At 45.4% G+C, this 27,685-nt stretch overlaps 1 protein-coding gene across 1 annotated transcript; it reads left to right on the top strand.

The window, feature by feature from the left end:
* Positions 1-2,115: 2,115 nt before the first annotated feature.
* Positions 2,116-27,679, top strand: vat1 (vesicle amine transport 1). Its single transcript, XM_023410975.2, has 6 exons — positions 2,116-2,794; positions 8,701-8,908; positions 19,596-19,766; positions 21,027-21,116; positions 23,222-23,463; positions 26,762-27,679. Exons 1-6 carry the CDS (start codon positions 2,369-2,371, stop codon positions 27,032-27,034), a joined length of 1,410 nt encoding a protein of 469 aa, XP_023266743.1. The 5' UTR covers positions 2,116-2,368; the 3' UTR covers positions 27,035-27,679.
* The last annotated feature ends 6 nt before the right edge of the window (positions 27,680-27,685 follow it).

The following is a 27,685-nucleotide window of genomic DNA, read 5'->3' as shown; positions in this document are numbered from 1 at the left end:
TGATGCTGTGAGGAACACACAAATACTCTTCATGGGGGAAGTTAGAGCTGCAGACATGAGGTTCTGGACCTCTCAAGTGGTCTTGTGGTTTTAGGCATCACAAGATGATTAACAAGATAGCACATAACAAACATATCTTCACACATATCTTCAGCATTCTGTTCCAGGATGTTGTGTTAAAACGCAAAAGAGGAACATTTATGTTTGTGTACCCAGTTTGAACAGACCAATAAGACATTTGGACTCCGTAATACTTTGAGTAATAAGCAGATAACTCACCACAGCCACTAAACCTGAGGGTGTTAGTATTTCTCACATTTGCGGTAAAATTCATGCTGACTGCATCTGTGGGATTTACACGGTTTGCCATTATTCCTTTCTCTGGATTTGTTGTAAATCCCAGTGTTTGCCCAGTTTTAATAGAGATGAAAATATCTGTATTTGTAGCTCAGACACACACACACACACACACACACACACACATCCTCAGAGACCGTCCAGACATGCTGCCTGGAAGAGCGGTGGCACTGTACTTTATTCAGCCCGAATTACACCACTGAGCAAAATTATGCATTCAGTAACCTACTTAGACAAAAGAGGAAGTCTCCAGACTCCACCAGGTGTCCAACGCAAAGCGCATCTCTGTTGTGGTGTGCTACTCCTGTGCTCCTTTAACCACATACATTTTCTGTGATGGATACGTTTTCAAACCCTGTTTAGCTGCTGGAACATGGTCTGAAATTTTCTTCTTGGCCCAACAGTGAAACTAATGAGGAAAACTTTTACATTATGCTTCTCTTCTAATCCAAACCTGCAGTACAAGTCATTTTCCTGACTGGGCCTCGCCGGTAGATTACCATAGCAGCCTTGTCAGAGTTAATGAGGAGGAGAGCCACTCTACAAGCACCCGCAGCAGACTGATGTTTATTCAGAGTGGCTGGGTGCAGTTGGCGGGGAAGAACAGACAGTCTGCCTTGTAACATTTTGCCTGTGTCAAAGCAGCAGATCAATAATGCTTGCATCCTACATCATTAAGCCCCCTGTGGGATATTGATTGGGACATTTAGCGTCAGAAGTTGCTGAGTGGCACTTTACGGCCACAAGGTGTCTCACCACTCCTCTTGTGGTCTCGCCCCTGAATAGACACAGAACTGGTCTTTCTCAGCTCTGTGGGCAAAAAGCTGGAAAATGTGAACTGACTCATGGTTTCATTTTGTGACACATATAACACGGAAACAAAGATCACTATAAAAGTGCGTTTTGCATGCGTTTCGTTCACACTGGCCTTGCAAAACACACATAATAAACCTGTGAATTTTATGACAGGCCCCGTGCCCTTGTGTATTAGCTTTTGATGGAGAAGTTCATCCGGCTCCTGTGGCCGTGGATGAGGCTGAATAATACAAAGCAGGTTATATCGTTTAATCAAAAGCTGGCGTGACCTCAACGCAAGCTCATATTTTTCTGAGCTGCCTTTTCAGGGAAGTTACAACAATGAACCATACGCAGGCCCAAAGTTCCTGCAAATCCTACTGCAGAACAGGCAGCATAAACAGACGTTTCCTCTGGCTCCCACTGTTCCAGCAACACAACCCTCACTGTGAAACATGCAGCAGTAAACAGCCAGAAGTAAGCAAACAAGGCTTGATGAAAGACATATTAATTCATTAACTGTCTCAGTAACTTGTATAATTCATCAGATCCGAGGGGCAGAGGCGCACTGTACTCTGAAGGCATGACAAACAACAGCCCCAAGATGAAATATTCATGTGCAATATTGACTTTATAGTGGCATCTTTTGTCTCTCAGTTATAATCATCTTAATCTGTGGCTTTATTAGAAACTTTTCTATGCTTGGCAGCTATTTATTTCCTCTAACCACATCACCTTAATAATCTAATTGAGACTTGCAGCAATAAACAGATTTTGCAAAGGGCTGGTTTCAACTTTATTTGCCTTTCAGCCATCATGGACATTTCTGCAAATCACCTCTCTGCTTGATGCAATATAGGCTCAACATAAAGCCCTACCCCAAAGAGCCAAACCCACCCCATCACACACGCCAATCCTGGAGTTTCATCGGCTCTCCGTGTTTTCCAGCCTGCCTCTGTCTCGTCCCACTCACACACTCTGTCAGAGCGCGGCGTTGACAGCCACTGGCCACTGATCAGCCCACTTGGTCGGGGTTTGTGTCTCCATGCAAGACTGCTGAAAAAGAAGCTCTGACTCTCGCACTTTCTTTGATTTTGCAAAGGCAAGCAGACGCAGCCACACAACACGCCCGTCCACGGCAACAAAAGCACAAGAAGTGAAAAGCCTCTAAGTATTTTTTTCCTAGACTCACCAGTGTCTCACAGCTCCCTGCACAATGTCTGGAGAGGACGCACCTGCCCAGCAGCAAAACGCCGTGGACCAGAAGCAGGAGACCAAACCAGCGGAGGAGCCCAAAACCGAATCGCCCAAGACGGAGTCCGCTCCCGCCGCTGCCGCCGATGCAGCGGCTACCCCTGCGGCGACCACCGAGAAGGTCCCCGAGGAGGAGGCGTTCACCTACCGCGCTCTGGTGCTCACCGGCTACGGGGGCTATGATAAAGTGAAGTTGCAGGTGAAGAAAGGCAAGCCGACGCTCAAGGCCGGAGAGGTCCTGGTGCGGGTCAAGGCTTGCGGGCTGAACTTCGCCGACTTGATGGCCAGACAGGGGCTGTACGACCGGCTCCCATCCCCGCCGGTCACCCCGGGAATGGAGTGTTCCGGGGTGGTGGAGGCTGTAGGGGAAGAAGTGACAGACAGAAAAGTAAGAACTCATGACTCTCTGCTTTTTTTCTTCCCACTTTAAGTCACCTTTTATTATACTATATTTATGTGAGTGTATGTTTAATTGTTTGGATGGATATTGGTTTCGCTTCGCTTTGGTGCTGAACAGCTACATCTGGGCATGGGCGTGTCAGGCTGTGCTCGCTGCTCAGGCAGTTGCAGCAGTGTTGTGCACTGTCATTAACAGTTTCATTATTTAATTAATTCAATTGTTGTTGACAATTAGGGTCAGATAATCAACACATGAACAGGCTAATACCTAAAACTTGCTTTATAGTTGATGTTTGATGCGTTTGGCTGCTCATCCATTCATTCACTCCTGCGTAGGGAGGAGGCAGCATCTGTCTGTCTCAAAATGGAAAGCGTTAAAGCCTGGTGGTGTGTTCGTGATGCGTTTTATGTCTTTAGAAGGAAGCCAAAGTGTGAAGATGACAGGAGTTGAGCACAATGAAACCAGCAGCAGGTGTCGCCCCTCTTGTCTCCCGGCTTTTCCAGATTGTGCTGCCTGTGCGCAGCGATCAGCGACTTCGTGTATAAGCCACGAGACAGAAGAGTTGCTGGGTGGAGATGGACGCAACATGTGTGTTGTAAATCTAAAGTCTCAATAAGCACAATGCAAAGCCGTGGGATGCTTTCCACCGCCCTGGCTGCACCTACGCTGCGTGAGTTTTGATGTGCGCCAGGGCGCGGAGAGCTGCGTCAAGTGAGCCAGAGACAGCCACGATAAAACCGGAAATTAGACTGGTCCGCCTTCAAAATTAAAGCTTTAAAGTCGCTTTAAGAGTTTTTTTTTGTCTTCTTGTGGCAACAAAAGAACAGAAAATGAAAATATGAAAACCATCATACAAGAAAGAATTGTGACTATGTAAAATGATAAAGTGTGATACAGTTTACTGGAGCTGCAAGAATATAATACAGTAGGCCTACACACATAGGCTGTAGTCTGCAGTTGTACCTTATCCTTCTTAGGCCTGCATGGCTCTAAGTACAACTGTAAAAATAGCACTGTGGATGACAGCAATGTGTCCTATGCTTTGCTGCGCTCGCTTTCCAAAATGTTGATGAATAAAGGACTTTTATTTTGGAGAGTTTGACGAGCCACAGTCATTAATATGGCTGACTTGACACCGGTGGCGAGCGCGGAGTCAACGACGCCTTTTGTTACCGGGAGCGACGGTGGCGCACAGACTCACCGCGCGGAAAGGGCGAGGCGCGACGCAACAGACAGCATGGCATGAGAGATGGGATCACTCGTCCTCTTTGTCAACAGAGAGTCAATCACATCGGTCGTGTAAAAAAAAAATACAGTCATCAATATGTCGCGATTTAAAGTTCAACCCCCCGCCCCCCCTCGCGCTCTCACACAATTAAGCCAAGTCAAAGAAACAATCAAATAAAAATTACTTAGACTTTTTCTTTCATGTTCAGCCACGAGGATAATGTGCTGATCGGAAGAGGATTATTTGTCGATTTCTTGCATTGCATGATGAGTCACAGGCCCGCGTGTGTGTGTGTGTGTGCCCGCGCGCGCGTGTGTGTGTGTGTGTGTGTGTGTGTGTGTGTGTGTGTGTGTGTCTGTCTCCTGGCTGCATGGTATCACCAAGGCAACGCCTTCGGTAAGACAATTAAGCTACAAAAGCCCAAAATGTTAACACATCAGCCGGTGTTGACTCACGCCGTTTGTTGTTATACATTTTCTCACATCAGCCATAAACCCCCCACACACACGCGCGCGCGCTGATTACATGTAGCGATGCAAGTGCAGAATCGGTGCATCTGGCTGGGAGTGGCACATGTGTCTGTCAAGTGCGGATCCATGTGCAGAATAATGGGGGTGTGATTGGTGATGGGTCAGCCAGGGATCACAGAAGGTTAAAACACTTGTGTCTCTAAAATACTTTATTGCTTCTTTCCACATTGTCGGTGATGTAGATTGGATTTAAAGGTCAAGCACAACACACACACACACACACACACACACACAGCTTGTCATCAAGGCCTCACACCTCCACACCCCTCTTGTATACCTCCGCTTATAAAATTAAGAGCCAATCTTCCTAATGGATGGAGATCTCTGAGATCTTTTGGCAGCTCACTCAGAGGGAATGTGCTGACCCTGATGGCACTGGATTTTTGGGAGCCAAGTCACTCGCTGCAGCTTCACCAGTCTGCCTCTGATTCCCAAACACACACAAATACACACACACACACACACACATATATATATGCACTCAAAGACATACAATAATGGGTGTGTCTGAATGTTTGCTCAGAGCTATGCCATTTAATTAGATAGTGCAACATAAACATCAGTGGCTGGGCGAAGTGTGATTGATTTTTATTTCATCTTTTCGACATTTCGATACAGTTCTGAAACCTAATGTTCTCCGATGTCAGTGCCTGCTGCTTTCCCACACGGACATGAGAGACATTTGAGAGGCGAGTCTTCCAATAACTGCGGCTGAACAAGCGTCCTTTTAAAAGGACAATAAAGTTGAGTGAAGTAATAGCTACTACAATGAGCTCACCCGAAATGACCTAGGAGGGAGTGCAGGGGGGGAAAGTATAACAGTGAGTAAGCGAAGAAAGACGGGAAACATCACAAATCACAGCGAAGCTCCTGTGACACCAAACATCAGCACTTTTTTTTTTTTTTTTTTCCCCTCCAGACCTCTCATTTTTCATGCTCTCTCTCCTCTCTGTGAGTTTTGGTAGGATCTGACCCATATGTTCTCAATTACCTCCCTCTGGCCTACATTGTCAGTCTGGTATTTCCTCCATCCCTCGTTCCCTCTCTCTATCTATCTCTCCTTCCTTCGTATAATCCCTTGATTCTTCCTCCATCAACTGTGCTGTGGGTGAATCCCTTCTGTCATGCTATCCACTCTCCTTCCCCTCATTTTATACCACTCTGTCCTTCGGGACGTCTCCCTGTCCTGCTCTTCCATCCCGCATGTCCCCTTCACTTGCGTTCACTCTCTACATGGCCTGCTGACACTTGGCCATAAGCCGCTGGGTTAAAGAAGAAAATCAGATGTTTCTATTTTGCATGATATTTTGCACATAGCAGCATGTAGGTCCTCCTGTCACAGATGTTGCGCGAGCTGGGCGTGGCTTCTCATCTAACCATCATACAAACTGTGATAAAGCACAGCAACACTTACACTGACACCAGGGAGATATTATCTTTTCTTTTAATTAGGTTTACCGGTGCCATGAGGGCTGTGTGGGTGTTATATTCAAACTTCATCTTCTGCCTCAACCTGACTCAACCTTTTTTCGTTTTTCCCTGTTAATTTTTTGCTGAGATCATCAAATCTCCAAAGCCACAAAGCAGCTGACTTGGAGGCCCCACATGCCCCAAAACTGAATCACCGTCTGATTAAGTCTATTCATATACAGTTAACTGGAAGTGTCTTTGTTCAGCTCCCCTCTGCACCCATGACCCCGGCCTTGACTATATGCGATGCGTGAAGGCTCAGAAAGGAAATGCAAGACGCGCTCGTGTGTCACACTGTGAAGATGTTGTAACAGAAGTGTCACAAGGCTTCGTTGGCTTGGCCTTGAATGTTCCTAACCAGTTTCTATGTGACTGACAGTAACTCTCATGCTTTACGTGGGCATGGAAGAATAGCTGCAGATGCATTTGAATGTGATGTGTGAGTCATGTTTGTGTGTGTGTGTGTGTGTGTGTTTCCTGTAAAAGCCTGAACTCCTCCATCTATCGATTGTGCCACACTGTACCCCCAATTAAACCAGCAAGGCTGATGAGTTTGAAGACTAAAAGAACAGAGGGGATGGAGATGGGAGAGTCAGCATGGATAACAAAGGGAAGGAGAGAGAAGTGGCTCACGGGGAAAAAGTGAGCGTACAGTTTTGGAAATAAACCGAATGACTCGGCCTCAGACAGAAAGATGCGGGTATGAAAGAGAAAGCGAGAGGGAGATCTCTCTAATTGGAGTGGATAGACAGCGAGGCGCATGGCTCCCTCCAGACCATTAGAGAGGCCCGGGTAGAGAGGGTTTGTTCCCAGGAGGAGAGAGCTTGTCTTATGCTCAGCCATGGGGAAGAATCTGGCAGGGACTCTGATGAGTGGAGAGAAGCCAGGGGAGAAGATGGGCCCCATTGTCCTGTCTCGCTGATGAGGAAGAGGGGATACGGGACACTCCTCGCGAGGGAAAGAAGAAAGAGGACGGTGAAGACAGAAAGAGACAGCGGAGGGTGAAGAAATGGGGATGAAAGAGGGCGCGTCAAATGAAGGCGGAAAAAAACGAAGCGCAGACAGGATGAGACCGGAGAAGGGGAAGGAAGACGTTCTAAAGTTGTAAGAGGAAAAGCAGTCAGGAAGTGAAAGAGAAAGAAGGGAAGAGAAAAAGTGAGGAGAATGGAAACGGGGCGGGAGGGGAGAGCGGTGTCAAGAGAGGTGGATAAGGGGGAGGAAGAAAACAGGAAGAGGCTTATAATGCCGCAGTCGTCTCTGTTTCCTGTGCTTCTCGAGTGGGCTCTCCTGATTGGTTAGTTAGGGCGCTGGGGGGGAAGTTTACATCAGGGTTCGTCCTTCTGGAAAGAGACAGTTGTGTATCGAAGGATCCTGCTTTGATAAGGATAGTTATGGAGCCGAAAATGACAACGTGGAGATCAGGACGTGCAGCGTATTTAATGACGCCCGTGGCTTCCTCACCGTCACAACAGTGGCTCTGAAGCATTGAAGCGGTTAAATCTTAGATGATCACCACATATTTTATCACATGAAGAGAGATTCTGACGTCTCTGCTATGGTCAAACTTCAGCTGAGAGAAAAAAACACATTAGCTTCTCTATAAAGTCAACGCAGCCTTGGTTACTACCCTCTCTCTGCTGTGGGTCATCGCTCTCCCTGTTTGCTTGCACTCTTCAAGAGCAAACTGTTTGAGGTTTGTTGGACGAGGTGGCTGCATGTTTGCATGTCTGCCGTTGTTGTAAGCAAAACAATAAACCACATTCACACTGTTCCCGCTGCACTGTTCGTATCATGTTGCCAAAGAAACAAGAAACTGTGAGGCTGCAGATGGAGGGATGCTCCAAACTACATCAGGCTCTGGTGGTGAAACCTCCTGGGGCATGGAACCGTCAGTGGATCCTCATTTATTCATTTAGATATTGTAGGATTTCGTTTTTTAAAGTGGTCATAAACTCTAAGTTTGCCCTATGCTGTCATTGTACCGGAGATTGAGCTCTGACCCCAGGACTTGATTCCTTTTTCCAAAAACAAATAATTATAGAAAGCAAAGTTTTAGCCTTGGCTTAGTAATAACCCAGTTTCACTGTTGGACATGTGGTCCGTACAAATTAGAAGAGGATAATTACAGATCAGTCCAATATCTCACTGCTTCTCCGGTGCATTAGAGCTGTGGCTCCCAACCCTTTTGTGTCAGATGTAGCCCGGTCATTGTCCCGGTCAGATGAACTCAAGCACCCCTTCAGCCGTTTACAACCCACCACTGATGCAAGTGCATGATTTTTTTTTTGAACTATTACTGATATAATAATGGATGTTTCAATATATTTTTACACAAGTTGAACTGTCAGTGTTTAGCTCAGTTTGGTTGAAGCTGGACATCTCAGCCTGTCCACCGGCTATTTCAGCCATTTGTCCATCAGTATTAGCTAACTGCTATTGTTCAAACACTGTGATATTTTTGGCACAACTTGTGATGCTTAAGTGTTTTCACTGACTCAATATTTGGACATGTTTTTTTTTTAATCAAATTAAAATTTCTGTTTTATCAAATTACTGGAGCCAAACACGACATTAGCGTGACATTAGCTTTCATTAACTGAAAATCGGTGCAGATTGATTGAGAGCCCTTTGCCTCACCTTTATTCTCCCTGTTCTTTCTGCTCCAGGTCGGTGACAAGGTGATGGTGCTGAACCGCTTCGGGCTCTGGCAGGAGGTGGCGGTGGTGCCGGCAACCCACACCTTCCTCATCCCAGAGGGCATGAGCTTCGAGGAGGCAGCGGCCCTTCCTGTCAACTACGTCACCGCCTACATGATGCTGTTTGATTTCGGCAACCTCCGGCCCAACCAGAGCGTCCTCGTCCACTCTGCTGCAGGTGCAGAGCCAAAATACAAATGCATACATGCACACAGGGGACACATTAACTCTCTTATTTTACATCAGCCTCAGGTTGGGGTTGGATGCATCACTCTCCATGAAAGGTCATTAATTTCACTGATGGGTGGATTCGATATAAATTGATTAATAATTAATTCAAAAACGAAAACAAACATTGTTTTCCTGTTTACTGCAGTAGCTATGAGTAACTGTTAGTGACTCAAAGTTCCAATATAAGTTCATGTTGAGATCCTGCAGCAGAAAACCACATTTAATCAGTTTGATCTCAGTGTCAGCCCAGCTTCTCTGACTTCTCTGTCTTCAGGAGTCACACAGTAGAGTCTATTAAAAATCCCCTACAAAACCTCAAGACAAAAAGACACAAACTTGTGTGGTGGCATTGAGGAAACATTCTGTTATATTTACCAGACTCCTTCCCTCTCTGCGCCTCCTGTTTATGCTATTCTTTTCTATATAAATTATGGCTGCTGTAGAAGGCCCCATTGTTCATTAGTATAAGATATGGCTCAGCGAGTGCACTCTCTGCACTAATACTGGAGCACCTGCCACCTGGACTGTAAGGTCAAAGTTCAGCGTGAGTGGGTGGGAAAAAAGATGGGGATTGAGGGAGTAGAAGCACCTGTTTTGGGGTGTGATGCATGGAGCCTGAGAGCATTTGATTTTGCTGTATTTACACAATCAGGCCAGCTGGAGAGAATGGAAGTACATTAGCCAAAAAAAAAAAGGAAAAATTGCTCTCGCCTTGTTTCTCTCTCTCGCTATCTGCCGGTGTGCAGCTCTCACTTTTCCTCTGGTTCCCACTCTTTCTGTGCAAAGGGAGTCACAAAGAGATCCCTTGACATTTGGGACCGTGAGTAGGTGTGTAGATGTCGGAGGGATGTAAGCAAGTAATGAAACCTGAGCCTGTTTTCTATCTGGGAGACAAAAAAAAAAAAAAAAAATGACAGAGAGCTTTGGAAGAACGCCAACCCGTGTGGATGTGTCCCTTGGCATTAACACAATAATCCTAAAAATGAATGAATTCGAAAGAATTAACATTAAAATGTAGTTTCCCCAGAGCTGACTGACAGCTAACAGACTCATAGTTGTGGGATCGGCGGTCACAGAGGAATCCCAAATGTTTTCGTACACACAATATCATCCCGCTGATGTCACTCATCCCTGTGAACACAGACACATACTGCCAGAGGTTTTGTGAGCGTGTTTGCTATAGGAGGAATGCTGTGGACGTGTGGTGTAAGACACTTCTCCCTGCTGGTTCGGTGGAGGCGGCGTCTCTGGTTTCTCAGGGAAGGCTGCCAGTCTCGGCTCGCCAGCTGTCCGGACATCAGGATTGTAAAAGCACATTACTGAGGCTATGACAAAAACATTTGCTTAACAGTCTGCTCGCCTGCTCTCTGTCATTCTCCGCATGTGTAAATAATTATCATACTGTACGCTCTGCAGTGCTGCTCTGCCGAGACCTCAAAGCTTTGTAATAGCTACGCACATGACGGTAATGCCTCTCGCGAAAAAGGTGTCACCGGTGAGTGAGATGTGCACATTGTTCTCTCAGCACCGTCTCCCTGGGCTGCATGGCTCACATGGTGCTAGATGCTGAGAGTGTGTGTGTGTGTGTGTGTGTGTGTGTGTGTGTGTAGAGAGGGGGCAGGGAGTCCCACCTCTGAGTCTGTCAAAATTTCTTCCTGATGTTCTCTGATTAGAGAGATCAAAGGTATCTGCTGTGACAGGCCCAGAGAGAGAGAGAGAGAGAGAGAGAGAGAGAGAGAGAGAGGGGAAACAACATTGTGACTGTGAGTCTGTTTGTCTGATATTTTTTATATTATGAAGGAAATTGCAGCCAGGGTTGCAGATTACTTACTAAATGTATTCCATTACTGGAGCTTTTTATTTCCACAATATTATAATCAGCAATATAGTGCTGAATCTATAAATCAAATTAAATTATTTTTTAACAATTAACACTTTTGATAATCAGTTAAAAAGTTTTATATCAAGCAAAAATGTTGCACATATGAGGTTTTGCAGTTTTTAGATCATTGTCAGTTGAATATCTTTGCATTTTGAACAGCAGGTCAGACAAAGCAAGCACTATGAAGACTTCAGCGCTCTCAGAAACTGTACTGGGCTTTTTCTCAGTAGTTTCTCACACATTATGAACCAAACAATTAGAAGATAATAAAAATAATTGTCAGTTGCACACTTGAATAAATGTAACCAAAGGGCGTGGTTCAATCTTTGGCTTAAAAATAACTTTTAGAAACCTGAAGAGCCTTTCAGTATTTCATAAGAAAAAAAAGCAACAAAATAAATAGTTTTGTGTTGTCTGTTAAGTTTTTCTCTCATGACTCCTCAGATTTATCTTGCCGCCCCTCGTGAGCATCCTGACTGTGCTCTTTTCCACCACATATTCTGATGACTTGCAGTTACTTTGAAACCAACCCATTCACACATCATTTGTTTGGCTGTAATGCGTCACATGAAGATGTGGAACACCACCGCTGTTACCTCACTTGAAATTCCTCTTTCCACTTCTGAAGTTTTCCTTTTTTGGTGTCAAAATCAATTCTAAGGAACACATCAGAACACAAAGCGTTTTTTTGTTTCTTGATTATGAAACATTAATTAACAAGTAGTCTGTTTCTACTCAACCCCGCCCACAGCTCCGTGAACACCCCATCCGACCACTGACAGTATTAGTGTGTGGTTAAATGGCTCTGCTTCACCTCGTCAGACTGTCTCACAAGTCTTTGCAACTGGCAATTGCATATGAAGCCGTATATCCAGCTACTCAGTAATAATGTTGTGTCTCCTCACAACACTGCATTCCTGCTAGACCAGTTCATGTTGAGTTGAGCAAAGACACAGTGGTGAGCTTTTGCACCAGATTAACTGGGCTTGTTTGCACAGCCGAGAAGTAGCGGCGGTGCGGAGCGCGGACCCTCGGTCGCAGGGTTCAGTTAGGTAATGGCGATTTTTATCGTAGGCCCGTGTGAGATCGACAGCTTCTTATCGAAGCAGCCGCAGGGAAATTTCTCTTCTTCCACTGTCATAAATCTTTTCATCAGTGCATCTTTCTAGTAAATGCTTGACCCATCTCACAGTTGACCTGTTTATTCTCATAATAATCCGCTGATTTAATTACTTTAGGAAAATAACCAGCCTCCTTTCAATTACTTTTAGATTACCTTGTCCCCAAAGTCCCTGGAACTTGCAGCTAAACAGATAATTCACTCTAATTAATTAGAAAATCTAGCAATATTCTTATAGCATCATCATCTTCAACAGGGATTAATATTTCTATAGATATGTGCAGAATATGTTCCTGTCATTAATAGAAAATGTTGTCATTTATTTTTCTATTCACAGTATATTATAAGAGTTAAAGGAGAGGATCAGCGCCATTCTCATGTCTGAACACGACTTCCTAGAATGTGTAGTGACCTTTACTCACCAGGATCAGATGACCAGTGGTGAAAGTCTGGCTATCAGCTGGTCATGCTTTTATGTATGTGTGTGTGTGTGTGTGTGTGTGTGTGTGTGTGTGTGTGTGTGTGTGTGTGTGTGTGTGTGTGTGTGTGTGTGTGTGTGTGTAAGTAAACTCTGGTGAATAGTCCTCAGCTGCCTCTCTCGTGGGTCCGCTCCTGTCCTCCCCTCTCCAAACAATAGCTTGTTGTATTTCCTCCCATCGTGCCTCTCTTCTCCACCGCACATCTGCATCCTCCAGTTCTCCTCCTCCCCCTCCGGCCCTCCGTAACCTCCGCTCCCTCTGCGTGACCTCGCCATATCCGTGCTCGAGCCCTCGTCATCGGGGAACGTGCGCACGTTTCCCCCTTTGTTTTCCCCAGAGGGCTTGGGCGGGGGGAAGTTTGGTGACATTTGGATGTTCTGTATCTCGTGGGTCTTCCACGGTGCTCGGCCAACAGCTTTTCCTCTGACCTCTCCCTGAACTGGTCCTAATGTTTATGAACCCTGGCCAGCCAACCCGCCACCACACCCACACTACACATTCCTGCATACATATGGGGCTCCGCTGCTTCCAGTGATGACGTCCACCTCGGTTTTATTTATGAGATCTTCACTGACTGCAGGCCAACGTCAAGTGTCATGCATTGTGTTGCAGATGTGGAATGCATAATATGAATTAGGTGGTGCTGCAGGAGCCTGTGTCATCAACTTATCTGATGATTTTGCTTCATGGCCTCAGTCACCTTTTGACTTTTCGGCACCAACGCTGCCAGAGTTTGTGGTTTCATTCCAACTGGAGGAAAACATACTCATTAATAGCACCATAAGGTGCTTCGGTCTACTGAATGTCAGATGTTATCAATCATCTCCTCTCATAAAGCTCCACAGCCGTGTGTTTGAGGTTTGTGTGCTAGATTCCACACATCCTCAGAGCGCCGTTTATACTGGCCGTCACTAAACCTTTTATTTTCCCCACCAGCCAATTACGGTGGCCTCCATACTTGTGCAGCTGCTTCTTGTTGGAGTGTCAGTGTATGGGACTGAGTTACACCAGGTTACACTGAGGATTCTCCGGAAATACTTGATGTGTGAGGCTTCCAGCTCCTGCAAGTGAGAGTGATGAGTGACAGCAGCCACAGTGGACAGGTCAAGTCCTTGTTAATGGCAAACTGCAGATTCTGCACTTTAAAATTCAAGTTTTAAAGTTTTTTTTTTTGTTCTGTGTGCTCCAATATCGAAACATCCTGGATAATTTAAAGGTCCCATATTGTATAAAGGTAGATTTCTATGTCTTCTTTGATTATAAAGCAGGTGAAGGTTCTATTGTGAAAGTATCAAAGCGCTCAGTCCACAGAGAAATGCAGACAGCCTGTATTCAGGAACTGAGCCTTAAAACCAGCCGTCAGGACTTCTTGAATTCTGTGATGTCACAACAAAGCAGTCACCACTTTCAGCCACGCCCCAAGCCCCGCCCACATGGACCCACAATCCAACCTTGCAGGATTTGGATTTATGTGTGTTTACCCAAAATCTGCTATATTTTTATTGGATCACTCAGAAAACAGTCAGCCAAACAGAAGAGAGGCTCAGAGCATGACCTCTGATTGGCTCACCGACCTGTTGTTACTAGAGCTCCAGAGAGAAGCCTGAGAGAGGAGATGTAAAACTACACTGAGATGGTTTTTGGTTCCTAAAATCACAAATATGTCTTCTTATGGATACTTTGGTAATGTTGCAATTGGGAGGAAAACACTGAGTCATAGTTGCAAAATTCATCTAAAACTGTTTAGAGGTACAAACAACAGGATTTTAAAAAAAGAGGTATTTTCTCAGTTTCACAGTTTCAAGTTTCAACTTTCAACTTTTGTACCAACCTCTTTTTTGTCACTGTCTCTGCAGAACAAAAACGTTTTGAACCCTGGATGCCTGAAATCACCCGTCTCCCGACTCTGTAACTCAGTGAACTAAGTCCGAGAGTGAAGACCTTAAACACACTGTCTCTGTGCCACAAGCCTGGAAGAATATGCGTGTTGTTAGAGGTTTGCAGTTAATGCTTAAAGTAAGAAGAACAGGTGGCTGGATCTCTTGGTTTTGGTGAAAGAAAGCTCGGTCCTGGTGTAGATCTTCATGGCTGCTGTCAGACCTGTAGGCAGGGCCTCAGGCGTTATGAGCCTCAGTGCACAGCTGATTACAGATGGGATTGAAAAATGAGAAGCCAGAGAATGTTTTGGAAGAAGGACTGTTGCAAAAAAAAAAAAAATTAGTGAGTTATAAGGAAAGAAGGATTTTTCTGAATCTTATTTCTCCCGGGACTCCTAGATTGTTGTTCTCATTCATTATTCACCAGCTGACAAAGCCCCTTGCTATTTAAGCATGAGCTCAAGTGTAGTTACATCTCTCACTTTTATAGATCCATTGTTCCTGGGAGCTACGATAAAAGTCTGATGTGTCTTGAAAATGGTTTCCTCTCCTCTCTACTACCCACCCCACCCCCACCTCAGTCTGTCTGCTCGGGAGGTCTTACCCTAGTTTAGAGAATGCTAATTCAGTCTGACCACTAAGCGGGAGTCTGGGCTGTGTGGGTGAACCGTCTCTGTGTTCCCCGGGCCTGGCATCGCCGGCGGCGGATCAGCTGCACTGATAGGAGAGGGAAACCAGGGCAACCTCCAACCCGACCCGCCAATCACATCGCTCGCTCGCGCTCTCATCACTGCAGTGACAAATGACCCCATCTACCCCGCCCCCCACCCCCGCCCTAACCACCACATGCAGTCACAGGTGTATGTGAAACCTGTGTCAGGACACCTGTTTGTGTGTTTGTGTGTGTGTGTGTGTGTGTGTGTGTGTCAGTGTGTGTGTGTGAGAGAGAGAGAGAGTCTTTGTGGCTTAACAGGGTGAGTGTGTGCACCAGCTCGTGTTTCATTCTGCAGACGGGTTTAAAGAAAGTGGTTCATGACAGAAAAATATTTTGTGTCTGCACATGAGGTTGCATATCGTGTGTCTCTCTGTGTGCTGTGTTTGTGTTAGTGAGCAGTGTGAGAATCCCCACTCAGGAAATCACAGGGACCACCTTCACACACAAGCAAAGGATGTTTTTTTTATTTTCCTTAATTCACTCACTCAGGACCTAAAAATGGGCTTCCTCTTTGCTGCACAGAGAGAAATTCACCATCAGAGAGAGCACATTACACTGCTGTTAAAGCCCACACACACACACACACACACACACACGCTTCCACTGTCATCCCAGAAAAACACCAAGGTTACATAATGCAGAGTAATACCTCAAGAGTACACATTCACAAACACCAAACCACAGCCCCTATCACCGTTACAGGACTCACATCTGAACTCTGTTACTCAGACAATAAAATGTTCATTTATTCGGTTCAGTTTGTTGATGTTGTAACACCGCCACAGCCGGTCTGGGTAAAAAAAAAAAAAGAGATGCTTAGGTTCACATTTGTATTTCATACTTTGTCTCACCACAAGCTAATGATAGGTTAAGAAAGACAAGAGTCCTTGAGGAAAACGTGGAGATCAATGCAGAAGAGATGGAGCTCAGCGACCAGTCTTCTCTTTGGTGTTGACGGTAGCCTCATGGCGACCAGGTGTCTCCCCGCCCCACACTTAACACCTGAGATCACTGCCAGGCCGCTGCAGCTAAGACGTGCTGTGGCGTGAGATCATCTTTATTTCGATGAAAATCACGAGCGAGCCAATGAGGACGTAGATTGAGAGATGTATTAATGAGGACGAGCCAGACGTGGTATCCATCCCATTATTTTTTCATGAATCCGAAAAACATTTCAGATGTCCCCACCCGCCCCTGCTGTTGAACGCTGGGTGTGGAGCAATAACAGTGGCCTCTGTGTCAGTCTGGATTCCACTGTGTTTTGGGGGAAAATTCCTCCTCGCTGCTAACAGTCATGTTATGGAAGCCAAGTGCAATTTGTGCCAAAATGTGAGTATGTAAGGATTCAGGGAGAAGACAAAACCCTGCAGTGTGTCCTGTTTCTCCAGAGAGAGAAAAACAAAACAGATAGGTGTTTTGTTTTTTTTTTGTTTTTGTTTTTTTGGACGTTTCCTAATTGACAAGTGTAAACAACTCAATGAATCTTGAGGAGAACAAATGCAATTAGCAGCAAGAATTTGCTTAAGCTGCTTTCTCTTCCCCGTGCAGTGGTTAAGTGTTTGTGGATGGTCTTAAATCACACTCTGCCCCTACCTAGAGACAAGACTCCAGTCTAAAGAGGTGGCTATACAGAAAGAAATCAGGAAACCAGGGAAATAACAGGAACCAACGCACTGGGTTGATAAAAGTTTATAAGTAATCTCTGTGCATATTTGTGAAGATTAGCAGAAACCAGCAGCAGCCATTCAGGACTGTTCAAGGCTGCAGCCGCGCGCCACTCTCTTGTGTGATCTGTGTCTACATATGTATGGAGGTGTGTGTGTGTGTGTGTGTGTGTGTGTGTGTGTGTGTGTGTGTGTGTGTGTGTGTGTGTGTGTATTTGTGAAATGAGGTGGGGTGCGGTAAGGGGCTCTTGGCACAGCTTAGCAGTCTTGTGATTGGAGATCAGGAGTTTGTTCTAGCGGATTCAAAATCAGGCACCTTCTTCCTCTCTGGGCGCAATAACTCCTCGCAAACACAATTTAACACACCCACATATTTAAAAAACAAATCTATCAGATTATATAAATGGAATTTGTCCTGTTCTGTTGTCATCTCACCAATGATTTAGGGCTTGATGGGAAAGAAACTATTTGTTTCTTTAAGTACAAAAGCAATATGATAAGAACAAAGACTGATCTCTGCGGTGGTTGTTTTCCCGTCGCTCACTGACCTCATCGAGTAAACACAGGAGGGGGGAGTCGCTGTGTTTATGACAGCAGCGTTGGTTAAATATTAATATGTGAGTGCCCGGCTTAATGGATGCATCATCCTGTTGGACACTTCTTCACACCTGTATCTCAGGGTTGCTACTGTGTGGCGGAGTGAAAAACAGCTCTCAAAGACAAACAATGCATATTCAACGTTTTCTCACTTTGTTCTCTCTCTGCCCTCAGACCTCACACAAACATTCACTTGTGTACTTAAACCCAATGTGTCATAGGCAAACACATGTGTATTTGCTTGTAGTGTTTACATGTCTAAAAATATGTTTGCGTGTGGAGAAATATGCATGCAGTTACATTATGAGTACATCACATGTCACTGTGAGTAAATAACTCCTGAATATACACACGTCCTCACAGGTGGACGTCTGTCCGCCGAGAGGAACGAGCCACTCCGTCTGTCAAATACAAACTAATGACAAACTTGTGATCTGCCGTCAAATGACTCCTACATGTTCAAGGGGAAGAGCAGTCAATGAAACAAAATGGCTCCCTTTGCTCAGTCATTGCCGGCAATTTGGCCGAGGTTTCCTTGGCAACGCAAACCTGGTTTCTCACTGAGGACAAGGAGAGATGGTGTGCTGCTGTAACGCTGCCGCCACAGCACTCACATCCAACAGCTTGATTTTGTTTTCTCATGAGTTCTCGTCGCCTCAGTGTCAGCACGCGTGATTACAGTGATGCAGAGCCGTCTGTCCGTCTCACATGGGCTCCAACTACAAATCAGAAATGATTTTTGGTCTTTGGAGTGAACTTGAGGAAGGGGAAGGGGTCTGTTCAAATCATTTTTACATTTATTTTTAATCTAGGGACCATTTTTTGTAACAAAGTGCTCAGAAACAAACCTTCTCTCGTATCTGGTCAGAGATTTATAAAGAGGAGTATTTGAATTGGCCTTAATCTTATCATTAGATCATTCTTTTAGATAGTTCTTTTTTTTTTTGCCTGTGTCACTGTTGAATTCATGCGATAATGCAGCCTCAGAGAGCAAATGCCAGGATGTCACTGAGGAAATTGTGTTATTTGGGTAGTTTGCTGGCTCCGAATCATTTTCATGCAGAAATGAAGGGACCAGAGGTTCATCTGTGTCATCTAATGTTCTGCCCGTACAGCTGATATAAAGACATGATACTACTGAGTAGTACTACAAGATATTATTAAGATATTTAGTAGATGTACATGATCAAACATCATGAAAGAATTTAACTACTTGAAAAATTGTGCAATTACTGGCCCAGTTACTCAAAACAGACCATAGAAGAAGTGTGTGTAGTCAGTTTAGAAGGACAAAGGAAGAAGAGTTTCAGAATGACATCACATGATAAAATCTTAAATGTACCAAATTAGAAAAATATCTTCCTCTTTGGTTCCTTTTGCACAATCGAAATATGCAAAGACCTTCTCCCATATGCATGTGTGTGTATGTCTTTCTGCTTTCCACACTTTTTAAAATGGCTGTTATTTAAATGCTCATGTTGCTTTGTGTTGCATTACTCTCCGGTATCAGATAAGACGTGCTCTTAACTCGGCCAGGCATAAAAGACCTTTATGGATGCCTTTCATTTCAAGTCCTCAAGTCGGCCCATGTTTCAAACGAGCCACTGCTTATCAGTAACCTATTACTTCTTGCTCCGGCTGCCTCAGCAAACACCGGCTGAGGCATTTGCCACAACTATGTACACACGTTCAAATACAGCGAACGCAAACACAGATATCCCAAACATCCACTGAAGCACGCAGACCTACAGCATGTTGTCTTTTAAAAGTTATCTTGGACAATGTATCACATTGAGTTTTCAGCTGGCATGGTCACAAGGAGCTGTGTTTGTGTAATTTGTGATAGAATGTCCTCCAGTTCTCCTTCCCTAACAAAACAGATACTTCAGCTACATTTTTTCATCCAGTGGAATTCTAGGCAGGTTGTTTTGAATAAGGGAGCCAACAAAAAAAAAATTAGATGTGTCATTTGAGCTACAATGGCGACTTTCTCCAGAGTTCGATATGTGTGTGTCTGTGCATCTGTGTGTGGGTGTCTATTCTCCCGAGGGCCAGCTGGGGTAATTTGATTGTGTTCATTGCGCTCTTTACATACCCCTGAGCAAAACACATCCACGCCGTCTTGTTCGGGACGATAAATAATGTAAATCACATTTACCTGCCAAAGAAAACACATGCGGGATGGGAATTCTCGCTGCTGCCTGCAACAACTGCACTCGGTTCATCTTTTGTCAGGGGTCTTTGCAGTAGAAATCAAACAAAACCATGACCATGCATTAACCCGAGCCCTCGTCCATCAGGTGGTGTGGGTATCGCAGCCACCCAGCTGTGCCAGACGGTGAAGGATGTGACTGTGTTCGGCACGGCGTCGGCCAGCAAGCATGAGACCATCAGCCAGGGCGGAGTCACGCATGCCATCGACTATCGCACCAAGGACTATGTGGAGGAGGTCCGCAAGATCAGTCCCAAAGGTGAGACACTTGGCCATCAGTTTGTGTGTGGAGGGTTGTGCGAGGGGAAATAATGTTAGATAAATGGCCCAGTGTAAACTGTATATAAGTCAGGATTTACAGTGATATGCTCTGAGATTGTTTCATAGGAGGAATGGTCCAGATCGATGTATTCCCACTGGCACAGAGCAATACTGTGTGACTGCAGCATTTGTTGAACAGTGCTGAATAAAGTGCAGACAGTGATATGATCCATTTTCATACACTTTGTCTTTGTGTGTGTGTGTGTGTGTGTGTGTGTGTGTGCGTGTGTTCTTTGGCTGCCATATAGGGAGTCATTATCCCTACCAAACAAACTCATTGCAATAAGGAGTGACTGTTTGGATTCACATCGCCATCAATAATGTATCTGCAGAGTTTTATGTAGATGTGGCCCTGGACTCACTAAGAGGCCACACACAAAAAAAAAATGCTGCTTTTCAGCAAAATGAAGCAACGTCCAGTTCCTGTTTCTTCTTGTGCCTACTGCTGTGTTGGAGACTCTTATTATGCTGGAGGCTCATTTCATAGTCAGCTCTCCAACCCGTCTCTGTTCTTTGTAGCACAGAGAGAGACAGACAGAGACGGATAAGAAGAGGGCAAGAACTGACACTTGAGACAGAATGTATCTAATTAGAAGCCTGGATCAATGTGCAGCCCTGCTCGCTACCTTTCCCCCTGTCTTTGGCTCCCTGTCAATTCATCTGTGCTGCGGTCAAGGCAGAGTCCTGCTGTGAGCCTCCCACAATCAATAGAAGCAGGGTTTAACGGAGCGAGGAGGGGTAGCCCAATTTGAGGAGTCCCCTCTGGCACAAAGGATCGTCATTAAGGTTGATTCTACGGGGCCAGACATTAATAAGCCACAGAGAAACCTTCATAGTTAGGTTGCCATGCTTTACCATCTGCTCAGAGGTTGGTTTGTTATTCTGTCCACCCAGGAATGGAATGAACAATGATGGGGGAGATGTTTTATCCCTCTTGTTTTATCAGTGACAAGAATGAAAAAACATAAAACCAGTAAGATCTAACCCGCTCCCCTCCCCTCCCCTCCTCTCCTCTCCTCTCCTCTCCTCTCCTGGCATATGTATGGGTTCCTCTTCATGTAAACATGGCACAACTTGGCTACACTCACTACTCCTAGTGAACTCTGGCATGCGGAGGGGGCTGCTGAGGAGACTTGGCAGGCTGCTCTCTGAATTAACACCAGTGATAACTGTCCACTTCTTGTCTCTCCTGCTCCAGGGCTGGACATAATACTGGACCCTCTCGGAGGATCAGACACCCATAAGGCCTACAACCTGCTGAAGCCTATGGGCAAACTTATTACCTATGGTAAGTTCAAAAAAAAAAATAAAATCCTTTACCTGAGAGTGCATCAGTCGTTTTGGAGCGGCTCTGTTTGAATCCTCACTGATACAAGACAGCTTGTCCAGGAGCTCACTAGGCAAGAATAGTCAAGAGTTAATACCCTGTAAATGTGATTAAAATGGTCAACTTGGAAGAATGCTTGCCAATTTCCCCAATCCCCACTGTTTCCCACACAACATAATTAGATTCAGAAGCACTTTTTTGCGCCAGAGTCAAATAAAAATTTAACTTGAAAGGCAAATTTGCTGTAAATGAAAAGTCTTCTCCAACAGCACTTGCCTTCAGGCTGGATGTGCCTCTCCAACCAAGCTTCACTTGAGTTTTATTTTTGACAGTTAACACAACATCTTATGTAGATAATACCTAAAGCCAAACATGTGGCTCATGAAGCTTGTTGGCAGCGCTGCACAGTATAGGAAGCATCAAGGGTTCTGTATAAGTTACCTGCACAAGCTAGCAGCCATAGACAGAAATGCCCATGAACAGGCTCTTCCTTAGTGGGGCTCATTAGCTGCCTGTTATCATTAACAGGAAGTTCTTTACTCAGTGTTACATGTGATTTATTGCAAAATAACAAGCATTTGATAGCAAAGCCCTCCAGCTGAATATTGACCACATCAGTTCAGTCTATAAAATAGTCATGGGTTTCCACACTTGCCGTACGATAAAGCTGCTTCCTGGTGGGCAGTGTGACCTCTCTGCAGAGGTCCGTGTCCTCAGTGTGCTGTGTGTCATCCGTGGGAAGGCCTTTACGCTCGCTCTGTTGCGATGCCAATCTGGAACCAGCGTGCATGCAACAGTGGGCGGGGTCGGCATCCACGGAGAACAGGGCTTTGCCTTTGCATGTTGCACAAAAACCCACTACCCAGCATGGTGCCCCCCTCCAATCCCCCCTCCTCGCCCATTCACCCGCTCTCACCCCTACAGAACCCCAACCTACCCGCCCGGTCCCTCTGTGCTGGCCGCTTCTCTTCCAGCTTATCAGAAGTATGCATGGCGGAACAATGGGCGTTCTATGCACACGAAACCTGGAATGTGTCTGAATGTAGCGGGCCGGGTCCCTCTCTTCTCTCAGAGCGAGCTTTGTGTCCCCTGTTTCCCCCGAGAGAGAGGCAGAGACATTGAGAGCATAGGAGGCTGTGTGAACACAGGAAGAGGGGATGGGAAGGTGATGTGGTGACAGTCAGAGCTGAGGTGCTAAAGTGGTTTTCAGGGTGAAAGGTGTAGGCGAGAGTGTGAAGGTACATGGGAACAGAGGTGGAACAAAAATATAAACCATAACTAATGAGCAGAGGCACTTGGCAGGAATTAATGTTGATTTGGCATGTCACCAAATACTGAATCAGTCTATTATTGTCGTAATTGTAATAAAATGTCATAAAATTGGAAAAACCTAAAAGATTTCTTTAACAAACACACATTCAATAACTTAAAACAGTGAAGGCAGAAAATTTTCACATTTTTTCGTTATGGCTACATAGCCAGCGTTAGCATTAACAGCTCTTTACTTACAAGTGTAGAAGAAAGTTCAGCATCAAACTTCATTCTTTTCTTCTCCTGAAGTTAGCATGCTAACCAGCTCCACCTCCGACCTGTCTTGCCACTCTCCAATAGCAACTCACTGTAGCCTCCTATCTCCCCTGAAGAAGTAGCACTGCTCAGAGGGAGTATTACAACCTCTTGTCTTGCAAACACAACAATGGCCCAGCAAGAAACCAGATTTCAGCAGCAGCAGCAACGTACAATTATCCCCTTTAAAATAACTTTGGTCAATTATTTTTCATCGATCAAATAATCAAGTGACTGTTTCACCACTAAAACAGATGAAGGCAGGTGATTAGGTGACAGCAAAGTGGGTGAGGTCAGAGCAGAATAAGGAAAGGAAGAAAGTGGGAGTCAGGGCAGATAACTTGATAGTAGATGAATCACACTTCTAAACAACGCATCATTAGGAAATCAGTTATAGACAGGGAGTTAGAAATTTACCTGAGAATAAGAATACACACCTGCACAGACTGTCTTCGACAGACTTTATCTCCCAGGCATCCAGACTTTATCTTCTCTGTCAGGTACGGCTAACATGCTGGCAGGCCAGAAGAAGAACCTGCTCGCCGTGGCCAAGAACTGGTACCACCAGTTCTCCATCCACACGCTCAGCCTGATCCAGGGCAACAAGTCGGTGTGCGGCTTCCACTTGGGCTACCTGGACGGTGAGACAGAGCTCATCGCACAGGCCATGAACACCATCCTGGATCTCTACAAGCAGGGCAAGGTCAAGCCCCGCATCGACTCCACTTGGCATCTTGAGCAGGTCCGTGTCTTCCATTTTCTCCACGTACACTATTGTTTCTTATGTGGGTTGTGTCAGGAATGATTAAATTCTCTATATGCCCTATGAAGATAATGTTTTTTGCATTATCTCGTATAGTATTTGCAATTTTTATAACCAGCGTTGGGGAATATGATGATATATACAGTGAAACAATATTGTACTTCATCATTTCTACCAAGACCACAATCCATTTAATATTTCTGGTTTCATTAGGACATTGCAGGCAGTGTCAAAAATCATTGAGGAGGGCTATTTCTTGGCACTAGTGAATATACATAAGTATAAGTATTATATATATATATATATTACAAATATAAAAGTGTATTTATAATTGAACCAAAAACAAATCTTATCTGTTTATTTAATCTATAAACTATTTTTCAGCTCAATTTGCTATGTCACAATATTTATCACTATCATGATAATAGAAAATGTATATTTTCCTAATCATCCACCCTATTCACTGTATTTCTATTGCCTCTATGACTGTATGAGCTGCCATTTTTTATGTCCCCTTAGGTTGAATCCATCCAAAGGTGTATTTCCAACAGCGGGCCTCTGTATTTGAATTTCAGATCCATTTATGCCTGGTTGTTAGTGTAACCAAACGCATCCGTGTGCGCCTCAGCCTGAATGACCAGATGATTCATTGTGACATGGCTGCATTTACATTATTCACATGAATGACATGCATTTTTACACCTCGTGCCTCCGACCCAGAATGACTGTGAACGTCAGGTGGGTCTATGCGCTTGGTAGTGGGGATCTGCAGGAGCTGGGTGTGGCCCAGATTCAATAAGACTCACATTCAGCAAGTTTGTCGACAAGAAGCACTGTATCTCCTCTATCGTAACTCACTCCAGCCAGACAGAGTCAGATTGTTGCTGACAAAATTAACACTGCGAGCAGATATGAATAGAGAGAGTGTGAAAAACACAGGGAGAGAAAGGGAGTCAGAGGCTGACATCTTCTGTTGTCAAAGTCGGAGCTGGTCAGTATTTTTGGCCTGTGTGGCTGCAGCCAGAGAGAATCACCCGCTGTCTTTCTCCGCCATCTGACGCTCTTTCTCTGCCCCTCCATCTGCCCGCTCTTCATATCAGACCCTTTCTCTCTGTCTTTAGGTTATTGACTCTCTCTCCTTCTCGCTGTGTTCTCTCCTTCTCCCTCCTCACAGTGCATCTTTTTTGCTTTTTCTCTCTTGTTGCTATGGTGACATCCTTTAGTCGGTGTGTGCGTCTGTCTCAGGGAGGGGCCCTGATGTATGAAAAAGAGACATTGAAGGAGGGTGGAAACACAGAGGGGAAAGGAAGGTATATCTCACTCTGGCTTGGTGTGTAAAAGCTTTTGGGGGGTGTCTGCGAACAGTGATGCTCATAGTAGCAGCAGACACAAAAGGCTGTTGGGCGATAGTAAATCAAATACTAGATGACTTATTACAAATGCCACGCCCTGCCCCCATCCATCACAGCGTCTCTTCCATTGTCACTCTTTGTTTTTGCTCCAGTAATCAATAAATATGCTTGGGCAATATCTGTAAATTAGCATTATTATCCCTCCTTCCCCTGGTTTCTCTTCATTATCTACATCTGCACTGATACCCACAAGGATAACACAACAGTCATGTCTGTAGCCGCAAATAGCACACTCCAGTCCAGAGATGCCTGGGAGCCAGAGAGAGGCTGACGGATCTTAGAGAGCGAAGGGTGGAAGTGGGTGGAGTCGTCAGAAGGGCTTCAGTCGCTCTAACTGTGACTTTCATTCACATTGAAGATGATTCTTATAATTCTGGGACTCACCCCTCCCTCCTCCTCCTCCCTCCCTCCCTCCCTCCCTCCCTTTCAGTTTCACTGAGGCGTGTTCCTCGATCATCCGAAGGACACCAGTTGCTCCCTCTGTCGTCATCGCCCCCCACCCACCCACCATCCCTTCCACTTGCAACACCCACTCCCCCCTCTTTCCCATGTGTCTGAGTCGTCAGGGCCACGTTTCAGCCAGGCTTTACGTTGCTAGGAGATGGCCCCGTTGCCGTGGCATCAGTCGTTAGGTGGTCTGCCTGCCTCGCACAAACAGGGGGATTGGCTGAGGGAGTCGGGGAGGTGGGGGCGACGGAGACGGGAACAGACAGTGGACAGAGCTTGGTGGTCAAGAGGAGGGTGGGGCTGGTCTGGCTGGGATTGATACTCAGTGGGATCAATCCTTCTTTGGATGGGGGGGGGGGGGTCGCCAAAAGTACAGTAACAGTTTTAACTATAAACAAAATACTACGACAAAATTGTGACTGTGGTCAGTGGATTAGCCACTTCTGATTTTACCACCAGTTTAACCCAGGAAGTGATTTGTCTGTCCCGGGGCTTCACCTGTGATGAAACACTCTCGTCCAGCTGTGGTTTATTGGTTAATTCATCTGCAACGGCCTCCTCACATCACAGGGAAGAAAAAAAAGTTAATACAATTATAATCATCATTTTATTTGCCTTGTTAGTGAGTCTGCCCAGTGAAAAGAAAATTAAATCCATTCAAATTCAGTTAAGACATCACAGCAGCAAGAATTCTCATAAATCATGATATAAGCGTTCAAAGTAGAGCAGTTCTTAAAAAGTCCATCACCTAAAATTGACCCCAGAGCCAGACCAGGGTCGAACCGGGGTCTCAGAACCAACATCACCTGCGTCATTCATGCTACGGGTCGACAGCCACAGGTCTGTGCGCCTGTGATTATCTGAGCTCAGAAGAGATAGAAACAAATGTCTCATTTTGTTTTGCACCTTCACAGTTTTCCTCAAACAAGCTCTCACTTTCTGCATCATGCCACCTCCATCTCTTGCCTACATATAATCTTAAATAATGGGAATAAATGTCATTATATTTATACCTAATAAATTCTAATATTGGAAGTATCTGTTTGTGTTATTCCCTCCATTTACTTTGTCATCCTCCTGTTTCTCTGCTGAAACAATCTCATTTCCTCTCAAAGATTATTAAAGTCTCGTCTAAACAAATGTAATTTCACATATGCTGCATATTAAACTAATATTTGAGGGGTGCCCGCTTGGAAGATTTGTTTCTGGTGTGTGGTAGCAAAACAAGATAATAAGCGCAGAATGCAGAGAGGCTCGTAGTGCTGTGGAAATGTGTTGGTGGAAGAGAAAACGGCTGCTGCTCTCAATAGATTTTTCTCAATGACGGGTGTATTTAAAATCCTCCTTGCCCTCCTCTCACCCTTTGCTCTTTCATCTTCCCTTACGTAACCGTCTCTCTCCTTTCGTCTCCCCTGCAGGTGGGCGATGCCATGAGGAAGATGCAGGAGAGGAACAACATCGGCAAAATGATCCTCACCACGGAGCCGATGCCCGAGGAGGAGAAGAAAGAGGAGCCCAAGAAGGAGGACAAGAAGGAGGAAAAGAAGAAGGATGACAAGAAGAAGGATGACAAGAAGAAGGACGATGCCAAGAAAGAGGAGAAGAAGGACGACAAGAAGAAAGAAGAGCCCAAGAAGGAGGAGAAGAAGGAGGAAGAGAAGAAGGAAGAGGTCAAGAAGGAGGAGAAGTGAGAGGGAGGGATGGAGAGTCAAGCAGACCACCTGGGGGTTTGTGTCCTGGGAGCAGGGGGTGTGGTGTGGGATGGTGGGGTGGGGTCGGGGTGGGGGTAAGGATGGAGATGGAGATGGATGGTGTGGGAGGGTGGGGGTGGAGCATAAAACAAGAATGGGAAGGAGTTAGAAGGGTAGATTACAAAATTATCACACCACTGTCAGTCTTTCATCTCCTCCGCTTCACCCTCGAGTCCACAATGGCAGTGATTACTCAGGCCTGGCTCCACCCACCCCTCCCCCCTGCCCTGCCCTCCCATACAATTTTCGAGCCTTTATCTAAAAGAAAAAAAGAATCCAATCACTTGTGCCACCTTGTGAGCTCCAAACGTTTATCCCCGCCTCACAAGAAAAAACAGTCGCAACACTCGGAAGATTTCTTCCTATTCGGAGCCATGGAGGACCGTGGGTAGGGTCCAGGCTTGGTGCAAATTACTGTCTCCTTGACAACCGTAATCCCCGCTCGCACTTCGGCCCCACCCTCGACCCCACATGCCCCTCCGCACCTCAACTCCCACTGTGCTAAATTGTTCTGCTCTGACTTCCACCTGCCACCTACTCTCTCTCTCTCTCTCTCTCTCTCTCTCTCTCTCTCTCTCTGTCCTACCCCCC

Source organism: Seriola lalandi, unplaced genomic scaffold, assembly GCF_002814215.2.
Source record: "Seriola lalandi dorsalis isolate HSWRI2012SDOR001 ecotype SW California unplaced genomic scaffold, Sedor1 jcf7180002054443, whole genome shotgun sequence".
Lineage (NCBI taxonomy): Eukaryota > Metazoa > Chordata > Actinopteri > Carangiformes > Carangidae > Seriola > Seriola lalandi.
This window is presented reverse-complemented; position numbering and strand designations above follow the sequence as displayed.